General features: G+C 39.6%; 1 protein-coding gene across 1 annotated transcript in view; it reads left to right on the plus strand.

The window, feature by feature from the left end:
* LOC126471296 (uncharacterized) overlaps nucleotides 1-23331 on the plus strand; it is a 172406-nt gene that overhangs the window by 100019 nt on the left and 49056 nt on the right. The window contains exon 11 of the mRNA XM_050099416.1: nucleotides 3484-3550. Coding sequence (XP_049955373.1) covers nucleotides 3484-3550 — 67 coding nt within the window. The remainder of the gene's footprint in view (nucleotides 1-3483; nucleotides 3551-23331) is intronic.

The following is a 23331-nucleotide window of genomic DNA, read 5'->3' on the forward strand; positions in this document are numbered from 1 at the left end:
TAACGGAGAGGGGTAGTTCTGTCTCTATATCTCCCTTGCAATGTTGATTCAAGAAAATGAAAGCATTGAAGGATTATGGTGAAAGGAATGGTGTGCATTTTCAGTTTGCACAATCACGCTTGAAGAAGGTGGGACAGCAACTGCAGATCATTATACTGGAGCATGTTTCTTAAGACTCCTGATAGAATTTAAAAGAAGCAGCCAAAGTTGGGGCTTCGTGGCATGTCTTCCACCACAATAATGCACTTGATCAGTGGGTAGTTAGGACATTCATGTTTCTGGAGAATCCCCAAGTTATATCATTCCATGTACTCCTTATGGGTGTTATCCATGTCATTTTCCAGAAGTGGAAGCTATCTCTTGTAACTATTGTTTTCAGCCTTGAAAGCAGCTGCACTTGCATCTGAAGTATGAAGTATTACAGAACAGCCTTCTTCTTCTTCTTCTTCTTCCGTTACAGCCTCTGTAGGACCACGGGTAGCCCCTTCGTGGACTGCATTTTTCTCTTCTTTTTCCAGAACCTCTTCATTCTTTCTCTTCTTCTCTCCCGCTCTTCTTCCAAGATCTTCAGTTTCCGTTTCTCCTGTTGGCTCCATTGGTGACACTCTAATCTTTTCCTGTATTCTTCTGTCATTGATCTCCGGTATATTGGTCAGTGTGTATTTGTTCTTCCAATTTTCCTTTCCTTCGACCTTGATCTCCAATTCCAACCAGTTCTTCTGAAGTTCAACAACGCACTTGGTTCCTGTCTTTCCCCTTGTCCGTAACTACATGTCCAGCAAACCTTGCCCTTTTGCGTCTGATTTCCCTGCATATTGTTCTCATGTTCCGGTACAATTCTTCCGTAGGTCTTCGCCTCCATCTCTCTCCACCTCTTTTGGGACCTAGTATTTTTCTCAGTATTTTTCTCTCTTCTTTCTCTAGTTGTTCTGCCCCATTTCTTCCTAGTGTCATCATTTCAGCAGCATGTAATACTGCTTTCCTCACCGTTGCCTTGTAGTGCCTTATCTTTGCCTCTGTGGATATATTCTTTTTATTGTATATCTCTCTCGTGATGCAGAAGGCTGACCTCATCTTCTTATGTAGAAAGCTTGTCTTCAAGATTACAGTTATGGTTTGAACAGATATACAAACATGGGTTGAAGGAAGATAATTTTGAAATAACATGAAGCTATGTTCATGAAAAAGCAGCAACCCATTGTAGTTTCCCAATACTTGCAGTATGACTGTTATGTTATGAGTGCACTCCTATTATAGCTGAGACAGTGTATGAATGAAAATAAAAGTGTTGTCCAAGAAGAAGTGAATGGCGTCTGCCATTTTTATAATAGAGAAGGCAGTGAAAAAAATGGAATGTTCTTGGTGATGTTAAAAGTTATGGCCATAAAATGAGGAAATATGTAAACTATTCCTTTACTTGTAGGAGAATTAATAAAATAGGAAGAAATAAGAAGTAATTTTTTATAAAATTTCCTAATGTGACTGCAATTCATTTTTTTATCCATTGTGCTAAATGGAACTCTTGGCTATTCAGCTGTATTTATTAATGATGCAGGTAAGCAACAGTACCTGCATTATGACAGCTGCCACCCATTCCACATCAAATGGTCCCTTCCCTACAGCCTAGGTCTTCGTGGCAAACGAATCTGCTCCAGTCCGGAATCCCTGAACCATTACACCAACAACCTGACAACAGCTTTCGCATCCCGTAACTACACTCCCGACCTGGTACAGAAGCAAATAACCAGAGCCACTTCCTCATCCCCTCAAACCCAGAACCTCCCACAGAAGAACCACAAAAGTGCCCCACTTGTGACAGGATACTTTCCGGGACTGGACCAGACTCTGAATGTGGCTCTCCAGAAGGGATACGACTTCCTCAAATCCTGCCCTGAAATGAGATCCATCCTTCATGAAATCCTCCCCACTCCACCAAGAGTGTCTTTCCGCCGTCCACCTAACCTTCGTAATCTGTTAGTTCATCCCTACGAAATCCCCAAACCACCTTCCCTACCCTCTGGCTCCTATCCTTGTAACCGCCCCCGGTGTAAAACCTGTCCCATGCACCCTCCCACCACCACCTACTCCAGTCCTGTAACCCGGAAGATGTACACGATCAAAGGCAGAGCCACGTGTGAAAGCACCCACGTGATTTACCAACTGACCTGCCTACACTGTGATGCATTCTATGTGGGAATGACCAGCAACAAACTGTCCATTCGCATGAATGGACACAGGCAGACAGTGTTTGTTGGTAATGAGGATCACCCTGTGGCTAAACATGCCTTGGTGCACGGCCAGCACATCTTGGCACAGTGTTACACCGTCCGGGTTATCTGGATACTTCCCACCAACACCAACCTATCCGAACTCCGGAGATGGGAACTTGCTCTTCAATATATCCTCTCTTCCCGTTACCCACCAGGCCTCAATCTCCGCTAATTTCAAGTTGCCGCCACTCATACCTCACCTGTCATTCAACAACATCTTTGCCTCTGCACTTCCGCCTCGACTGACATCTCTGCCCAAACTCTTTGTCTTTAAATATGCCTGCTTGTGTCTGTATATGTGTGGATGGATATGTGTGTGTGTGCGAGCGTATACCCGTCCTTTTTCCCCCTAAGGTAAGTCTTTCCGCTCCCGGGATTGGAATGACTCCTTACCCTCTCCCTTAAAACCCACATCCTTTCGTCTTTCCCTCACCTTCCCTCTTTCCTGATGAGGCAACAGTTTGTTGCGAAAGCTTGAATTTTGTGTGTATGTTTGTGTTTGTTTGTGTGTCTTTCGACCTGCCAGCGCTTTCGGTTGGTAAGTCACATCATCTTTGTTTTTTGATAAATTTTTCCCACGTGGAATGTTTCCCTCTATTATATTAATATGTTATAATTATATATAAAAACAAAGATGATGTGACTTACCAAACGAAAGCGCTGGCAGTTCGATAGACGCACAAACAAACACAAACACACACACAAAATTGAAGCTTTCGCAACCAACGGTTGCTTCATCAGGAAAGAGGGAAGGAGAGGGAAAGACGAAAGGATGTGGGTTTTAAGGGAGAGGGTAAGGAGTCATTCCAATCCCGGGAGTGGAAAGACTTACCTTAGGGATTGGAATGACTCCTTACCCTCTCCCTTAAAACCCACATCCTTTCGTCTTTCCCTCTCCTTCCCTCTTTCCTGATGAAGCAACCGTTGGTTGCGAAAGCTTGAATTTTGTGTGTATGTTTGTGTGTCTATCGACCTGCCAGCGCTTTCGTTTGGTAGGTCACATCATCTTTGTTTTTAGATATATTTTTCCCATGTGGATTGTTTCCCTCTATTATATCCATATGTTATTATTAAGATCATTAGGCATCACAAATAGACTAATTAGGAAGTGTCAAATCTTACTTTCTTGTTTACGTGATAACTGTAATGACTCCAGTTTAGTATCGTCTATGTTACTATGATTTCAGTATCTTTCTTTTTCTTTTCTGATCAGATTACCAGTTGGCGAAAGCTTGCTTGTTCCACGTGAAACAGATACTGCAGCAGACCTAGAAGCCCAGGTAAGGACTGCCTTGAAGTATTTTATTATTTTAGTTGATTGTCAAAACAAGCATATGGAGTGTGACATACAATGATTGCAGCAGAGTGATAGAGAAAAACTTACAAAATTTTGAACTTCCATTTTAACTATGTTCCACTGATTTAACGTTTATAAAGAAGAGATACCTTATAAACTTCTTTGACTTTTTTCGTGTTCCCTTTTTTTCCCTTTCATTTCTCCATATCATATATTTATGCACACTTACATCAAGGGAAATTCTGACAGAATTTGCCTTTTGATTTTAGAAAATTTAGTATTATAATGATATTCTCAGTTGAATTTTTTAACTTTCTCTGAATGTATTACAATCTTCCTCATCTGTTTTGACTGACCACTAATTTGTGAAATTAAGTCATACGTATTAGCAGATGCAGCATATGTTTTTCATCATTTTTTAAAGTGTTTCACAAGAAGAGACTCATCATTTACCAGCAAGGTCATGAGTATTATGTGAATGTGTTGGGTAGCATTTGTAACTAGTTTATGATTTTTTTATTTGTTTGTCCCAAACTAATGTGTACAAATCGTGTCTTGTGACATACGGAAAAGTCAAAATTAAAAGCATTGGGAGGAGTAACCAATTACTGTATGGTGGAAGTATTTAGCAATAGACAGGCATGTAAAGAAGATCGAGCATGTAGTTAATATGTGGCAGAACGAACTGCAGACCTGGCCAGGGCTGCAGCATCGACATGTTTATGCCTAAGAAACAGGAAGGGGAGTAATAGCATACATTTCAATAGTCATACAAGATGAGTGCTGTCTCATGCTAATGCTGTACATAACACAAAAATTAAACATTGATTGGCACTTTTGTTTGAAAATATACTAGGACACAGCAGATTTCTAGCGAAGAAACTTAAGTTTATATGGATACCAACAAAGAGTAGGAAAAAATGAGTCTTGCTGCTAGGTAGTAGGTCACAAGTATTGTGAAGTCAAGTGCTAGTCTTAGCCAGAGGACAGAGGGAATCTGTGTGAAGATGTTGACAAGAGGACCAACATATCATAGTAGGTGGAGCAGCGAACAGCTTACCTAAAGTCAGAAATTATAGCATTAGGATGCAGTTAAACATACAAGTGTGAGTTTTGTGGAGGTTCTGCAGTGCCATGACCAGCCTTTGGTTAACACTGCTGTGAGCCGTGTGAACAAAAGAGTTGAGCACAATGCTGCTGACTGAAATGAAATTGAACATGAGTGCAGTGCCTATTGCTACAGTTCGGAGGTGGGTATATACTAAACAAGGCCTTCACATGAATAACATCAATCTGCTGCAATATTTTTGAAAATATTCTCAGTTCGAATGTTATGGATTTCTTTGAGACAGAAAAGGTTCTGTTTACAATTCAGCATGATTTAGGAAGCATTGCTCATGTGAAACTCAGCTGCCCCTTTCTCTCGTGATATACTGTGAACTATAGGGGAAGAGCAATAGGCAGATTCCATATTTCTAGATTTCTGGAAAGCATTTAACAGGATGCCCCATTGTTTGCTGATGGTACAAACATTTCAATAAATAGCAAATCAAGTGTAGTCTTAGAAAGATCAGCTAATAAAATATTTGTGGACATTAATCACTGGTTCCTAGCCAATTCTTTGTCTCTAAACTTTGAAAAAACACACTACATGCAGTTCAGAACTTGTAAGGGGTGTCCCACGAGTATATGTCTAACATACGATGACAAGAAGATAGAAGAAGTGGACAGGTTAAATTCTTGGGATTACGGCTTGATAACAAATTCAACTGGGAGGAGCACACCACAGAACTGCTGAAGCGTCTTAACAAATCTCTGTTTGCAATGCGAATTTTGTCAGACATAGGGGATATAAAAATGAAAAAGCTGGCATATTATGCTTACTTTCATACCTTAATGTCATATGGGATTATTTTTTGGGGTAATTCATCAAGCCAAGCTAAAGTTTTCCGGGCACAAAAACGTGTAGTAAGAGTTATATGTGGTGTGAACTCAAGAACATCCTGCAGAAGCCTGTTTAGGGAACTAGGGATACTAACTACTGCTTCCCAGTATATTTATTCCTTAATGAAATTTGTCATTAAAAATATATCACTTTTTCAAACCAACAGCTCAATTCATGGAATCAATACTAGAAATAAGAATAATCTTCTCAAGGATTTAAAGTCACTTAGTCTTGCACAAAGGGTGTGCATTATTTAGGAACACACTTTTTCAATAAATTGCCAGCAGCTATAAAAAGCTTGACAACCAATGAAATCCAGTTTAAGAGAAGCCTAAAGGATTTATTGGTGGCCAACTCCTTCTACTGCAATGATGCATTTCTCAGTAAAACCAACTGATTTGTATCTTCTGCACAATTTCAGTGCAGTAATGTGTTCATTGTAAATGCATGTGTGTGTGTGTGTGTGTGTGTATGTGTGTGTGTGTGTGTGTGTAATTACAATCTAACTTCTGCATCATTTCAGTGCAGTAATGTGTTCATTGTAAATAAGTATTATAGTAGTTGTATTACATGTTTATTACCTTATAAATAAATAAAAAACTTTTTTTATTTTAAATTCAGTGCATTAGTATTTGTAAAATGACTCTTTCATATATAGTGTTCATTAAAAAATGACAATCATTCCACTTGGGACCTGTGGAATGGTACATTAGTTTATTTGTTTTAGTTGTAAATATTTGTCATGTATTGTTGTTTTTCTGACATGTTCCACATCCTGGAGGACCTCCTCACTACGGATCTATTGGAATGAAATAAATCTAATAATAAAAATAATAATAACTAATAAAAAGGCTGTTAATGAAGATGTGGGTGTATGGAGTAGGTTCACAGTTATGTGAGTGGCTCGAAGACTTCTTAAAGTTATAGAATCCAGTATGTTGTCCTCGATGTTGAATGTTCATCACAGGCTAGGGACTCGTCAGGCATGCCCTAGGGCAGCAATTTGTGGTTATTCACTGGTGATGCTGTGATGTATGGTAAGGTATTGAAGTTCAGTGACGGTAGGAGAATACAAGATGACTTACACAAAATTTCCAGTTGGTGTGATGAATTGCAGCTAGCTCTAAATGGGGGAAAATGTAAGTTAATGAGGATGAATAGGAAAAAGAAACTCATAATGTTCGCATATAGCGTTAGTAAGGCACTGCTTGACACAGTCACATTGTTTAAATATCTAGGCATAATGTTGCAAAGTGATATGAAATGGAACAAGCGTGTGAGGACTGTGGTAGGGAAGGCAAATGGTCGACTTGAGTTTATTGGGAGAATTTTAGAAAAGTGTGGCTCATCTGTAAAGGAGACTGCATATAGGATGCTGCTGTGACCAATCTTGAGTACTGCTTGAATGTTTGGGATCTGCAACAGCTTGGATTAAAGGAAGACATCACAGCAATTCAGAGAGAGGTTGCTGGATTTGCTACTGCTACGTTTGAACAATAAGCAGTTATTACAGAGATGTTTTGTGATTCCAAATCAGAATTCCTGGTGAGAAGGCGGCGTTCCTTGCGAGGAACACTACTGAGAAAATCTGCAGAACTGGTCTTTGAAGCTGACTGCAGAATGACTGTACTGCTGCTAACATACATTTCACGTAAGGACCATGAAGGTAAGATAAAAGAAATTAGGGCTCGTGGAGAGAGCTTGTCTTCACCGTATTTGCTAGTCGAACAGGGAAGGAAATGACTAGTAGTGGTACAGTGTACCCTCTGCTATGCAGCTTTCAGTGGCTTGCTGAGTAATATGTATATAGGCTACCCTCACACAGAGCGAGATCCCTGTGCTTACTGGTTTCCGAGATGTACTTTTTTATGTCAGAGTCAAGATTCAGGCACATTGATGTGAAATAAGTTAAAATGACAGAATATCCCCACAAAGAATAAACAGAAAAGTAATGTTAGCATATTGAATCAGAATATTAGAGGACTGAGTAACAAAATGGTTCAAATGGCTCTGAGCAATATGGGACTTAACTTCTAAGGTCATCAGTCCCCTAGAACTTAGAACTACTTAAACTTAACTAATCTAAGGACATCACACACATCCATGCCCAAGGCAGGATTCAAACCTGCGACTGTAGTGGTCACGCGGTTCCAGACTGTAGTGCCTAGAACCGCTCGGCCACCCTGGCCGGCGACTGAGTAACAAAGTGAAAGAGTTTCTTGTCTGCTTAGAAAATTTGGAGAGCTCTGAAAAGATAGACATCCTATGGCTATCCAAGAACCGCATAACCACAGTGTTATAAAAGTTAAATATAAAGAATTATGCTCTAGCATCTTACTCATGTAGAACTAATATGGAAAAAGGTGGAGTTATTATGTACATTGAGACAGAACACAAGTTCAGAAACACTGAGAGAAGTAGATTTTGCAGTGATCAGCATGTACAAGTGTATGCTTGTGGATTAATACTGAAAAATTGTTTACTTATAATTGTAACTTAATAGATCTCCACTGGGAAATTCTAAACTGTTTATGAAAAATTTGGATTCCTTACTATGCTGTCTGTAAGACAACAGCAAGCAATTAATTGTCTGCGGTGATTTCAGTGTAGATTTTCTAAAGGATTTTGATAGGAAAAGTGATCTGGAAGCCTAATTTGTGTCCTACAATTTAATCTCAGTAATTAACTTTCCAACACAGGTGGATAAGGACATTGGGCCCCTGGTTGATGATGTTTACTTTGCTGAATCTCAGAACAAGAAAATAACTGTATTACCAGTAACAAATGCTCTCTCCTATTATGATGCACAGTTAGGATAAATAAGATGGTGCCTTACAGTATTAATAGTCCTGAGTGAATAGCAGGATAATTAGTGACTCCAAAACAAATGTTTTTTTAAAAATAGTTTACAAGAGGATGAAATTTGTAATAAGCGAAATGCTGACACAAAATTTAATCTGTTCCATAATAAATTCATATCATTATTTGAAAATAGCTATCCAAATAAACTAAACAACCTTCTAAAAATCATGGGTCACTAGAGGTATTAAAGTATCTTGTGAAAGGAGAAGGGAAATGTATCTTTTGGTAACAACAAGTAAAGATCCTGCAATAATTGCACACTACAAAAACTATTCAAAATTATTAAGAAAGTTTATTGCAGAACCAAGGAACATGCTTATTATATCAGAAATCAGTATATGGAATGTAGCGATATGAGAAGACAACTGTTGAAAGAACACGATAACATCACTACCGAATTAAATGGAAGGGCTATAAATGGTGAGTCACAGGTAGCCAATGTGTTTAATTATCATTTCTTAAATCTAGTAGAAAATACAGGAACAAATAGCTCCAGAGAAATATCACAGCATTATGTCGAAAAATCAACTCTTGTAAACTACAGTCAGTGATGTATCACCGACATCTCCCTCTGAAATTAAGGAAATAAATATTCTGTCAAAACTAAAAGTTCATATTGAATTGATTGTGTTTCCAACAGAGCAAAATAATAATCCTTGTCTTATCTGAAATACACAATGCAACACTTAGTAAGGCATTTCTCCAGAGAGACTGAAATATTCCATTTCTAAACCCTTCTACAAGAAAGGTGATAGGAGAGGTGCCAGTAACTAATGACCTCCAGAATGAGATTTTCACTCTGCAATGGAGTGTGCACTGATATGAAACTTCCTGGCAGGTTAAAACTGTGTGCCGGACCGAGACTCGAACTCAGGAACTTTGCCTTTCGCAGGCAAGTGCTCTACCATCTGAGCTACCCAAGCATGACTCATGACCCATCCTCACATCTTCAATTCCGCCAGTACCTCATCTCCTACCTTCCAAACTTCACAGAAGCTCTTCTGCGAACCTAGGCAGAACTGAAGCTGTGAGGATGGGTCATGAGTCGTGCATGGGTAGCTCAGATGGTAGAGCGCTTGCCCGTGAAAGGCAAATATCCCGAATTTGAGTTTCTGTCTGGCACACAGTTTTAATCTGCCAGGAAGTTTCATATCAGCGCACACTCCACTGCAGAGTGAAAATCTCATTCCGGAAACATCCCCCAGGCTGTGGCTAAGCCATGTCTCTGCACATCCTTTCTTCCAGGAGTGCTAGTTCTGAAGCTGTGAGGACGAGTTGTGAGTTGTGCTTGGGTAGCTCAGATGGTAGAGTGCTTGCCTGCGAAAGGCAAAGTTTGCAAGTTCGAGTCTCGATCCGGCACACAGTTTTAATCTGCCAGGAAGTTTCAGCTAGTGACCTGTTTCACAACTTTCCAAAATTTTTGAGAATGTGATGTTTTCTAGAATAGTATCTTATCTGATTTGGATTTAAGAAGATTTTATCTGCTGAGAATGCCATGTACATGTTCACTCACCAAATTTTAAAAACATAAATAACAAAATAGCACCAGTTGGTATTTTCTGTTATTATCTAAGGTATTTGACTGTGTGAATCACAATATCCTTCTAGAGAAAATTACCTCGAGCAATTAAACAGAGAACCGACTCGTGGAGATAACATCTTGGACCTACTGATAACAAACAGACCCGAACTTTTCGACTCTGTATGTACAGAACAGGGAATCAGTGATCATAAGGCCGTTGCAGCATCCCTGAATATGGAAGTTAATAGGAATATAAAAGAAAGGGAGGAAGGTTTATCTGTTTAGCAAGAGTAATAGAAGGCAGATTTCAGACTACCTAACAGATCAAAACGAAAATTTCTGTTCCGACACTGACAATGTTGAGTGTTTATGGAAAAAGTTCAAGGCAATCGTAAAATGCGTTTTAGACAGGTACGTGCCGAGTAAAACTGTGAGGGACGGGAAAAATCCACCGTGGTACAACAACAAAGTTAGGAAACTACTGCGAAAGCAAAGAGAGCTCCACTCCAAGTTTAAACGCAGCCAAAACCTCTCAGACAAACAGAAGCTAAACGATGTCAAAGTTAGCGTAAGGAGGGCTATGCGTGAAGCGTTCATTGAATTCGAAAGTAAAATTCTATGTACCGACTTGACAGAAAATCCTAGGAAGTTCTGGTCTTACGTTAAATCAGTAAGTGGCTCGAAACAGCATATCCAGACACTACGGGATGATGATGGCATTGAAACAGAGGATGACACGCGTAAAGCTGAAATACTAAACACCTTTTTCCAAAGCTGTTTCACAGAGGAAGACCGCACTGCAGTTCCTTCTCTAAATCCTCGCACAAACGAAAAAATGGCTGACATCGAAATAAGTGTCCAAGGAATAGAAAAGCAACTGGAATCACTCAATAGAGGAAAGTCCACTGGACCTGACGGGATACCAATTCGATTCTACACAGAGTACGCGAAAGAACTTGCCCCCCTTCTAACAGCCGTGTACCGCAAGTCTCTAGAGGAACGGAGGGTTCCAAATGATTGGAAAAGAGCACAGATAGTCCCAGTCTTCAAGAAGGGTCGTCGAGCAGATGCGCAAAACTATAGACCTATATCTCTTACGTCGATCTCTTGTAGAATTTTAGAACATGTTTTTTGCTCGCGTATCATGTCATTTCTGGAAACCCAGAATCTACTATGTAGGAATCAACATGGATTCCGGAAACAGCGATCGTGTGAGACCCAACTCGCCTTATTTGTTCATGAGACCCAGAAAATATTAGATACAGGCTCCCAGGTAGATGCTATTTTCCTTGACTTCCGGAAGGCGTTCGATACAGTTCCGCACTGTCGCCTGATAAACAAAGTAAGAGCCTACGGAATATCAGACCAGCTGTGTGGCTGGATTGAAGAGTTTTTAGCAAACAGAACACAGCATGTTGTTATCAATGGAGAGACGTCTACAGACGTTAAAGTAACCTCTGGCGTGCCACAGGGGAGTGTTATGGGACCATTGCTTTTCACAATATATATAAATGACCTAGTAGATAGTGTCGGAAGTTCCATGCGGCTTTTCGCGGATGATGCTGTAGTATACAGAGAAGTTGCTGCATTAGAAAATTGTAGCGAAATACAGGAAGATCTGCAGCGGATAGGCACTTGGTGCAGGGAGTGGCAACTGACCCTTAACATAGGCAAATGTAATGTATTGCGAATACATAGAAAGAAGGATCCTTTATTGTATGATTATATGATAGCGGGACAAACACTGGTAGCAGTTACTTCTGTAAAATATCTGGGAGTGTGCGTACGGAACGATTTGAAGTGGAATGATCATATAAAATTAATTGTTGGTAAGGCGGGTACCAGGTTGAGATTCATTGGGAGAGTGCTTAGAAAATGTAGTCCATCAACAAAGGAGGTGGCTTACAAAACACTCGTTCGACCTATACTTGAGTATTGCTCATCAGTGTGGGATCCGTACCAGGTCGGGTTGACGGAGGAGATAGAGAAGATCCAAAGAAGAGCGGCGCGTTTTGTCACCGGGTTATTTGGTAACCGTGATAGCGTTACGGAGATGTTTAATAAACTCAAGTGGCAGACTCTGCAAGAGAGGCGCTCTGCATCGCGGTGTAGCTTGCTCGCCAGGTTTCGAGAGGGTGCGTTTCTGGATGAGGTATCGAATATATTGCTTCCCCCTACTTATACCTCCCGAGGAGATCACGAATGTAAAATTAGAGAGATTAGAGCGCGCACGGAGGCTTTCAGACAGTCGTTCTTCCCGCGAACCATACGCGACTGGAACAGGAAAGGGAGGTAATGACAGTGGCACATAAAGTGCCCTCCGCCACACACCGTTGGGTGGCTTGCGGAGTATCAATGTAGATGTAGATGTAGAAACTGAGGTTTTAAGGAATTGATGGTATAGCCAAGCAGTGGATAATGTTATATTTAACCAAAAGAATGCAGAAAACTGTACCTAGTAAATCAACCAATGTAATTGAGGTAGATGCTTATGACTGGGGAGAAATCACATGTGGTTTTCCACAAGGTTCATCCGTCTTAGCTCTTCCATTGTTCCTTATATGTGTAAAGACACTGGGTACTGTAATCAATCCAGGCCCCAGCTCTCAGCTGATACACTTCTATTGAGCGGCAAGTTAATTGTTTATCTTTTCCTGTGTTTTCCTGATAGTGTATTTCTTAAACTTTGTGCATATTTTTCTGTTTAAGAGGTTTAATCTCATATTTTGTAAGTGTCAATTCATTTAGTCTGTAGCGCAGTTTTCATTTCTTCTGAACAGCCAGTTACATAGCTCGTTAACACATCAGCATTCATTGATGACACAACAATAGGGTGGCAAGTTGCACATCTAGGATTCTGTCTACCTTAACAGTTTACTTCTCCAGTTAGACTTGCTATGATGAGTAGGATGTGTGGGTGCTGTGTGCGGACGCAGGAGGAAGTGGCTGCAGTTTGTGAGCAGCTTAAAGCACTTTTGGCTACGGTCAGTCACCTTCAGGCTGCTGCTTTGGGGTGTAGTAGAGGCAGAAAATCTGGCACGTTGCACGGTTGTTGGGTGATATGTGCATGGGCTCTGCTACCAGACATCTGGCGGTGGATCTTGTGGTGGATCTGCCCTTACAGCAGCGTGAGTGGCGAGTGGTAATGCATTCCGGTCACTCGAGGCTGAGGGCAAATGTAGAGACTGGCCATCTGGCCTCGCCTATTCACTCTGTAAGTGGAAATGTGGCCACTGCTTTATCAGGGTTTGAGCAGGCACCTGAGCAGCTCCAATGTTCAGAACATTATGGAGCCTGGTAGACAGATAGCATTCAGGGCTGGAAAGAAAGCCAATGTGCACTTGGTATGTCTGTCGGAGGGCCTCATATAAGATGTGGAGGGAGCCCTGCCTGTAGCTATTGAGTATGCAGGGTACAGTTGTCTGCAAGTTGTGGCTCACGTTGGTACTGACAACATCTGTCGCATGTGTTCTAAGGCCATCCTCAGTTCATACAGGTGACTGGTGGAGGTGGTGTAGGCTGCTGTCATTGCATGTGGGGTACAAGCAGAGCTCGCAATTTACAGCATTGTTCCTAGAGTTGATTGGGGTCGTTTGGTTTGGAGCTGAGTGAAGGGTCTCAACAAAACACTTTGTTGACTCTGTGATGGTCTTGGCTACAGATTTCAAGACCTGCTTTATCGAGTGGGGATTTGTAGGACTCCCCTTGTTATGTCAGAGGTGCATTACATAAAGGAAGCAGCTGCTTGGGTAGCAGAGTACTTGCGGATTGGACATGAAGGATTTTTAGGCTCCGCGGTAGTTTGAGGTACTCTGATGAACACTCACCAGTTGCTCCACAGCAAGGTAAGTCAGACTGCATCCAGAGTAAAGACACTTTGGGTTGCAAAATTTTATCGGTAAATTGTTGAAGTATCCGTAACAAAGTTCTTGATGAAACCCAAAGTGGAAATCTCAGAGATATTTAGCAAGTCGTGGAATGTGTATTCCAAAGACAGATTATAGGCCATAGGAGGTGGAGTGTTCATTGCATATGATAAAAATATTTTCTCTATTGAGGTCGAAGTTGAGTATGACAGTGAAGGTGTCTGGTCGCGTACAACAGATGTAGTTGAACCAAGTATAGTTGTATGTTGTTACTGGCCACCGGACTCTTCTGTGACAGTTCTAGAGACATTCAAAGAAAGTCTATTGTCAGTAGTGCATAAATATCCAAATCATGCAATAACATTAAGCTACTGATTAAAGATTGGAAAGTCTGTGAATTCATTGTGGGGGTACAGACAGACAGTCATGTAAATTGAACATGTGTTCTGAAAAACTGTCTTGAACAGCTAGTTCAGCAGCCTACACACAGTGGAGATAGCTTTGACCTTGTAGTTACAAATAGGTCTGACTTTATCTATAGCATCTATTTAGAAACAGGGATTAGCGATAATGATGTCATTATAGCAACTGTGGTTATTAAAGTTAGGAAAATGCTGAGGAAGCAGAGGCTGTTGCACTCTTGGTCCAAAGGAGAACGCACACATAACGACTAGCAAAGATAAGTAGAGATTCATGCGTGTGTGAAAAGATGTGCACGAAGCATGCAAAAACTGACACCGTCATACCTTAGCGAAAGATCTTGCAGAGAACCTGAGAAAATTCAGGTCCTATATAAAATCACTAAGTGAGTCTAAGGCTTCTATTGATTCCCTTGTTGCCAGTCTGATGTGGCACTTGAAGATAACAAAATGAAAGTCAAAGTTTTAAATTCTAAGTTTAATAAATTGCTCACACAGACAAATTGTACAAACATACCATCATTTGACCATTGGACTGACTCGCGTATTGAAGACATAGTAATAAGCATCCCTGACATAGAGAAACAACTGAAAGACGTGAAAGCAAATAAGTTACCAGGTCTGGATGGAATCCCAGTTTGGTTTTACAAAGAGTAGCTTGCATTTATCGCGAATCACTCACCCAGTACAAAGTTCCAAGTGATTGTAAAAAGGCGCAGGTGATTCCTGTGTATATGAAGGGTAAAAGAACAAACCCGCAAAATTACAGACCAATATCCCTAATGTGGGTTTGCTGCAGAATACTTGAACATATCCTCAGTTTGAATGTAATAAATTTTCTTGAGATCGAGAAGCTTATGTCCATAAATCAGCATGGTTTTAGAAAGGACTGCATGTGTGAAACTCGACTTGCCCTTTTCTCACATGATATACTATGAACTATGAATGAAGGGCAATAGCAGCACTCCGGGACCATCTGACCACTGTGTCATCCTCAGCTGAGGATGCGGATAGGAGAGGCATGTGGTCAGCACACTGCTCTCCTGGTCATTATGATGGTTTTCTTTGACCGGAGCTGCTACTATTCGGTCGAGTAGCTCCTCAGTTGGCATCACGAGGCTGAGTGCACCCCGAAAAGGGCAGTTAACTTTGTCAAAATACATTTTATATATTCATAAAAGTGTAGTTGTTATTAAATTTTACATTATACATTATGCCTACATATACGTACATCTTTTTAGTAGTTAGTAATTTGTACATTCTACATGCATCATCATTTTACATTTACATAAATACATATAAATACATAAACTTCTTACTGAGCAGACGACTTCAGTAATAATCATTATACAGTTTACATTCAAGAATTAATTATAGAGTTTTACACATTTAGTTAATGATGTTGTCCTCAATGGTGAATGTTCATCATAGATGAGGATATCATCAGGAGTGACCCAGGGAAACGTGATAGGATTGCTGTTATTCTGTATACATAAATGATTTGGCGGACAGGGTGGGCAGCAATCTGCGGTTGTTTGCTGATGTTTCTGTGGTCAGCAGTAAGTTGTTGTCATAGAGTGACTGTAGGGGGATAGAAGATGACTTACACAAAATTTCTAGTTGGTATGATGAATGGCAGCTAGCTCTAAATGTAGAAAAATGTTAGTTAATGCAGATGAGTAGGAAAAAGAAATCCATAATATTTGTATACAGCATAAGTAGTGCCCTGCTTCATACAGGTACGTCGTTTACATATCTATGGATAATGCTGCAAAGTGATTTGAAATGGAACGAGCATGTTAGGATTGTGGTAGGGAAGGTGCGACTTGTTCTTTAGTACTGCTCGACTGTTTGGGATTCGTACCAGGTTGGATTGAAGGAAGACATCAAAACAATTCAGTGGCTGGCTGCTAGATTTGTTACTGATATGTTCGAACAACATGTAAGTGTTATGAAGATGCTTTGGGAACTCAAATGGGAATTCCTGGAGGGAAGGTGATACTCTTTTCAAGGAACACAGTTGAGAAAATTTAGAGAACTGGCCCTTGAAGCTGACTGCCGAACGATTCTACTGCTGCCAACATACATTTTGCATAAGGACCGTGAAGATAAGATACGAGAGATTAGGGCCCATGTGGAGGCATATAGACAGTCATTTTTCCATTGCTTCATTTGCCAATGGAACAGGAAAGGAAATTACTAGTAGTGGTACAGAGTCCCCTCCACCATGTGCCGTACTGTAATTTGCGGAGTATCTATGTAAATGTAGACAAACAGCAACAGAAGAAATGGTATACAATGTTCTTAACAGTGTTGTAGGCTGACTTACTGTGAATGATGTCACTCAAATTTAAAAAGACATGACTTATTCAGTTCTGCACATCTAGTGGTGCGGCACCAATAATAAGTGTAACTCATTGGTTTACTGTGAATGATGCCACATAATTTTAGAAAGACATGACATATTTAGTTCTGCACGTCTAGAGGTACGGCACCAATGATAAGTGTAACTCATGGTGAGGAAATAATAAATAGGGTGGAAACTCCAAAAATGTTAGGTATCCTTATTGATGAGAATTTAAGCTGGAAAAACACATTGTGGAACTCCTAAAACAACTTATTTCAGCCACATTTGCACTTTGAACCATTGCAAATCTTGGCAAGAGCCAAGAATCATTGCAAATCTTTGTGAGAGAGAAACAAGATAGATGGAAAAAGTAAGTAAACTGTTTATTATTTCAAAAGTAACCACCACAGTGGTTAATACATTTATTTCACAGTGAGACAAGACAGTCAGCGGCTTCAAGGGAAAATGTTTGCAGTTACCTATGGAACCATGAGTGTACGCAGGTGTGCACTTTTTCTTTCAAAGTAAATTGATGAGCAGAAATGTCTTTCTTCAGGGCACCAAAAATATGGAATTGGCATGTGGAGAGATTGGGACTGTATGGAGGATGTGTAAGAGCTTGCCATTGCAACTTCTGCAGCTTAGTTGAAACAATAGGTATACCAGCTCCCAGAAAGTCATGATGGCCTTCTTCTTTGACTGCAAGGACCCTCTGCCCATTGACTTCCTGGAACACTGTGCCACAATTAACCTAAAGTGGTATGTGGACACATTGCAAAAATAGAAACATGCGTTCAAGCCCAGATACCCAGAACTGTTGGCAGGTGGCTTCATTATGTTGCAGGATGAAGCCTGCCCACATGTTTCTGGGGTTGTTCTGACTGTTGCAGAAGTTTCAGTGGGAAGCCCTTACATATCCTCCATACAGTCCCAATTTCTCTCCATGCAATTTCCATATTATTAGAATCCTAGAAAAAAAAAAGTGGCTGTCAATTTGACCACTGTGCTGTAGGCAACTAGAAATATTTGACCATCTTGTCTCAGAGTGGGATAAATTTACTAACAGTTATGTCAATTACTTTTGAAATAATAATCAATTTACTTACTTATTTCCATCTTTCTCTTTTACACTTATTTAACTGACCCTTATATTTTGCATATTTTCATTCAATAATGTCATTTGGACTAGTGTTTGAGAGCAACTCATCTTTAAGAAAGAAAGTCTTCATTGCTCAAAAATGTGCTGTAAGGATTGTGCCATATATATACAATTATAAGATTAGGGTTTTACCCAATTTGTCATTCGAAAAATACAGGGTCATCTTACATTTGCAGACTGAACATTCTAACATTGTTTAATAGAGTATTTAGGGGTCATTCATGTATTTACCAATGAAGCTTTGGCTATTGAGGTCACATGCAAATGTATTTTGAAGGATTCAGAAGGGCAGGCATGGGCAGATGATACAGTCATTGTAATGGGCTTAAGATTTTCTGATACACTGAAGCGTGTGATACAATATAGATTTTGCTCGACCAATCATGTGACGTTTGACTTGTGTGTTACTGGTGCCAGAGATAAGCAAGAAATTTTGGACTAGCCACTGCAACAATCTATTGATCTACTTAAAATTTGACAATTTTGTGAAACACAGGAGGAAATACCATAAAATTATACCACTTTACAAACTCTTGTTGTATTTGAACAGGTTTGCAATAAAAGTTCTCGTACATGTATGGATACCATATGCAAACATTTATTTATTTATTGTATTTTTTTGCATGGAGACACCAACTTAAACACAAGCATACACACAAAATTCAAGCTTTCGTAACCAACGGTTGCTTTGTCAGGAAAGAGGGAAGGAGAGGGAAAGACGAAAGGATGTGGGTTTTAAGGGAGAGTGTAAGGAGTATTCCAATCCCGGGAGCAGAAAGACTTACCTTAGGGGGAAAAAAGGACTGGTATACACTCGCACACACACACATATCCATCCGCACATACACAGACACAAACAGCAATTGCTTTAATTTTATTATCATAGTTACTGATCTCAGACATGATACACATGCTTGTGGACTTTTTAATAACTTTTCTTAGTACCGCACAATAGTTTTTATAATATTGAACAATTTCGGGGTCAGTACTCCCTCTTGCTGTTAGATACAGTTCTCTTTTACGGTTGCAAGATATTCTTATTCCTTTAGTTAGCCAATGTTTTTTACATGTTTTCTTGGCATTATGTTTAACTATTTTCTTGGGAAAACAATTTTCAAATACCCTTAAAAATGTATCGTGAAATAAGTTATATTTCAAGTTTGCATCGGGTTCCTTATACACTTCATCCCAGTCTAGCTGCTGTAGGCTTTCCCTAAAGTTTGCAATATTTATATTGTTAATTGAACGCACTGCTTTGAAAGTCTGATTTTCTTATTTTGTTTCTTATTCCTTGGGGTTTGGACAGGAATCCCATTCCACTCAGCGTTGTATCCCTACTGCTGTAATATGCACACCATTGGTTTACTCAACTTATAACATTTTATGTGTCACCTTTCTCTTTCTCACTGTCAATAACTTTAATCTCATTAACAGTAAGCTGCCATTGCTTTCAAGAAGGCATTTTCCACTGTCACTTTTTATGGACTGTGAGAAAACAACACCCACTACCTTGAACTGGGAAGATGGGGAAGGGCAAGGAGGATTGAAGGACATGAGATTGAGGGCTGGGAGAAATAGGGGTACCAAGTGAATGATGTAAATGTGGCTCCAGCTGTCCCACCCTGGTGCAGGTAGGAGATGTTGCATGTGGTACACAGCAAAATAAACAGCTTGTGTTAAGGGAGGGGGAACAAAGTGGATCGTGATGTTTTACTAAATGTATTTTCTGAAATTTGAAGCAGTTTGTGAGACACTTTATCAGCCAGAAAAATACATTGGGCCTGCTGTTAATGAACAGAACTGAAATTTTCAGATTCAGTGAATCAAGAGGCAGGGATCAGTAACTGCAAAGTTACTATAGTATCACTGATAACTAGTGTCAAGTGAAGAGCTGAGAAAGGTAGTAACATAGTATTGATTAAGAAGTGTGATTCGAAGGTCGTTATAAGCAATGAGAGTAGTTAGCAGCAACCATTCAGCTCTGGAAAGGAGAATGTAGAGTATCTCTGGCATTAATTCAGATTTATTATAGGCAAATGCAATTACAAAGTGACAGCCACTGAACTGGGATGGTATAAATCTCCAATAGCAGAAACACCAGCGAAAACAGGAGCAGCACGCAAATGGACCATCCAAAAAACAGTAGCAACAGAGGAACCTACTACTGAACCAACATTAGCAGCAGCACAACTAACAACAGAAGCAATAGTTACAGCATCAAAAACCAACCAACCAGAATCATTAGCAGTCACAGCAACATCAGAAGCAGTAGTTCCAACATCAATGACCAAGCAACCAGAATCACTGCAACAGCACACAGCAGCAGCAGTGGTAATAGGAGCAGTCATCACACCAGAAGAAGGCAGCCACCCTTGAGAAGCCAGGATTTTTGCTGGGGCAAAGCAGTGAACAACAGCACATAACAGGGAAAGAGATAAATGCTTGCAAGCAGAGGAATCTACAACAAGGATTTTTGGTACCCGGCCTCAGTTACAAGACTAACATAAGGCAGATACCTTCAGATACACCAACTTCCAAGTCTAACTGGCAACAGACTCACCTCCACTGTCATCAACAGAAGAATAACCATGCCACCAGCTCATCTAAAGGATTTTTTAGCATCAGGTCTAAAGGGAAAGGCGCCACCAAGATAAGTGAAAACAAATGCCTAACAGTGTTTCACCAAAACATTCAAGCCATAAAGAACAAAGCACAACAGCTAGAAGTAGAATTGGAAAATTTTGATAGCCAAATTTTGTGTATCACTGAACACTTGTGCAAAGGGAAGGAAATTGAACACATTGCATTAGCCTCATTTGACCTTGCATGTTACTATAGCAGAATCTCAATGAATGGTGGAGGTTCATGTATCTATGTAAAAAAAAGGTATGTCATTTAAAGTTAGATATGATCTTTTAGATCTAGGTGAGGACAAACATTCGAACTTTCCGCTGTTGAAATAATATGACCTGGCATACCAAAAAAATTAGTCACATTTTGTGTGTACCGCTCTCCCAGTGGAGACATTGATATATTCTTCTCAAAACTGAATCAAAGCTTAGACAAGGTTTCTGGACCAAAAGCAAATGTAATTATCTGTGGTGACTTAAACATTAATATGATGAAGCCTGATAAGGCTAGCAACATATATGTGAATATTCTAAGCTGTTATGGAATATCCTCCCTTGTTAATTGTCCAACTAGAATAACGAAAGAATCCTCCTCATCTATAGATCATGTAGCTGCAGATATTGATAGTAAAAAATGTCATATTGTTGTCCAAAACCTGGGCCTATCAGACCACCTCTGCCAGATCTTAAAAACTAACATTCATGTAGAAACTCCTCCTAAACTTTGTACATACAAAAGAATGTTTTCCAAATCAGCCCTGTATCAGTTTAAATCCCAGCTAGAATATGAAGATTGGAGGGAAGTCTATGCAGAAACCAATGCAAATCAGAAATTTATCAAGTTCATGTCAATTTTTAAACTCAGATTTGAAGAGATGTTTCCCAAAACTCTTTATCAAATTAAAACTACAAAGAGAAATCAATGGGTGACTACAGGTATCAAAAAATCCTCAGAAACTCTTAGATATCTCAACTCCATAAAAAATAATCAATCTAACCCAGAAGTTCTGCAATTCTACAAAAAGTACAGGAAAATATACAGAAAGGTGTTGCTAGCCGCAAAAAAACTTTCAAACAACAAAATATTACTTGAAGCTGGAAACAAGAGCAAAGCAGCCTGGAACATCGTCAAACAGGAAACATCTAACTCTGCTAAAAAGGACCTCAATTCACATATTAAAAACAAAGATGTACCAGTAGGTAACCCTAAAAAATTAGCTGATTTTGTAAACTCATATTTCAGTAGTATTGCAAAAAAATTACAGCAGAAATTTCCAGATACGTATGATTTACCTACTCAGAACCAGCCAACAAACTCAATGGTGCTCTTGCCAACTACAGAAAAGGAAGTGGCACTAGTAGTACACCAACTAAAAAATAAAACTTCAGTAGGACTTGATGAAATCCCAGTCTGCGTAATTAAAGATTGTATAGACTCCATAAAGGGCCTATTAACAGACATAATTAATGCATCTTTCGAATCTGGATACTTTCCGGAGTACCTAAAACAAGCAAAAGTTATACCTATCCTTAAAAACGGAGATGTGGAAAATGTAGAGAACTACAGGCCAATCTCTATACTATCATTTCTAAAATAAAAGAAATACTAGTCAAAAAGAGACTGCTAAATTACCTGAATAAATATAATCTTCTTTCCAATGACCAATTTGGTTTTAGGCTCGGAAAAGGCACACAATCTGCTATAGCACAGTTCACTAAAGTAATTTTAGAAGCACTGGATAAAGGTGAAAATGTAAGTGGTATCTTTTTAGACTTGTCCAAGGCCTTTGATACAGTTGACCACAAAATCTTACTTCATAAATTAGGGCAAATAGGAATAAGAGGTGTGACAAGGAAGTGGTTCAAATCATACTTGGAAAACAGAGTTCAACAAGTTGAGATATCACAAGTTTCAAACAATTCCCTTATAAAACACCTGTCTGACCCAGAAAATGTGAATATAGGCGTCCCACAGGGAAGTGTATTAGGCCCAATATTGTTTCTTATATACATTAACGACTTCCCACAAAGTATCAGACATGGAGAAAAAATACTCTTTGCTGATGACAGCAACATAGTCATAACAGGTGAAAATCAAACACAACTGTCAGATCGCTTCCCACGCCCGGGTTCCCGGGTTCGATTCCCGGCGGGGTCAGGGATTTTCTCTGCCTCGTGATGGCTGGGTGTTGTGTGCTGTCCTTAGGTTAGTTAGGTTTAAGTAGTTCTAAGTTCTAGGGGACTTATGACCACAGCAGTTGAGTCCCATAGTGCTCAGAGCCATTTGAACCATTTGAACAACTGTCAGAAAGAGCAAACGAGGCTCTCAATGATGTCCACAACTGGTCATTAAAAAATAAAGTAACCCTAAATGTAAAGAAAACTAACTATATTAACTTCCAATTGAACAAAAAACACAATGCCACTAGAATAAAAGTTAATAATAATGAATTAGAATGTGTAACAAGTACCAAATTCTTAGGGATGAATGTAGACAGCCAACTGAAATGGACAAACCATGTCAACATTTTGGCAAAGAAATTATCCACAGCATGCTGTGCTCTTAGAATCCTTGCACCGGTATGCAATAATACCTCTCTTAAAATAACATATTACGGATATCTACACTCAGTCCTCAGCTATGGGATCATGTTTTGGGGAACAAGTGCCAGTAACATACAAACTGTGTTCAAAGCCATAAGGATAATAACGAACAGCAACAACAGGGCCCACTGTTTAGAATTATTTAGAAAGCTAGGCATTCTAACTGTTTCTTGTGAGTATATCTTTCAGAACATAATGTTCATTAAGAAAAATCTCAACTTGTACAACACAAACAGCCTAATACATGGCCATGAAACAAGAGCTTGTCACCACCTCCATCTAGATTGAAAGAACAAGGCAAAGACGCAAAAAAGTATATTTTATAATGGGATAAAACTGTATAACAAATTACCACAAGAAATTAAAGAAATAAATGAGCCCCTCACTTTCAGGCAAAAGCTTAAAACCTT

This window comes from Schistocerca serialis, chromosome 3 (genome assembly GCF_023864345.2).
Source record: "Schistocerca serialis cubense isolate TAMUIC-IGC-003099 chromosome 3, iqSchSeri2.2, whole genome shotgun sequence".
Taxonomy (NCBI): Eukaryota; Metazoa; Arthropoda; class Insecta; order Orthoptera; family Acrididae; genus Schistocerca; species Schistocerca serialis.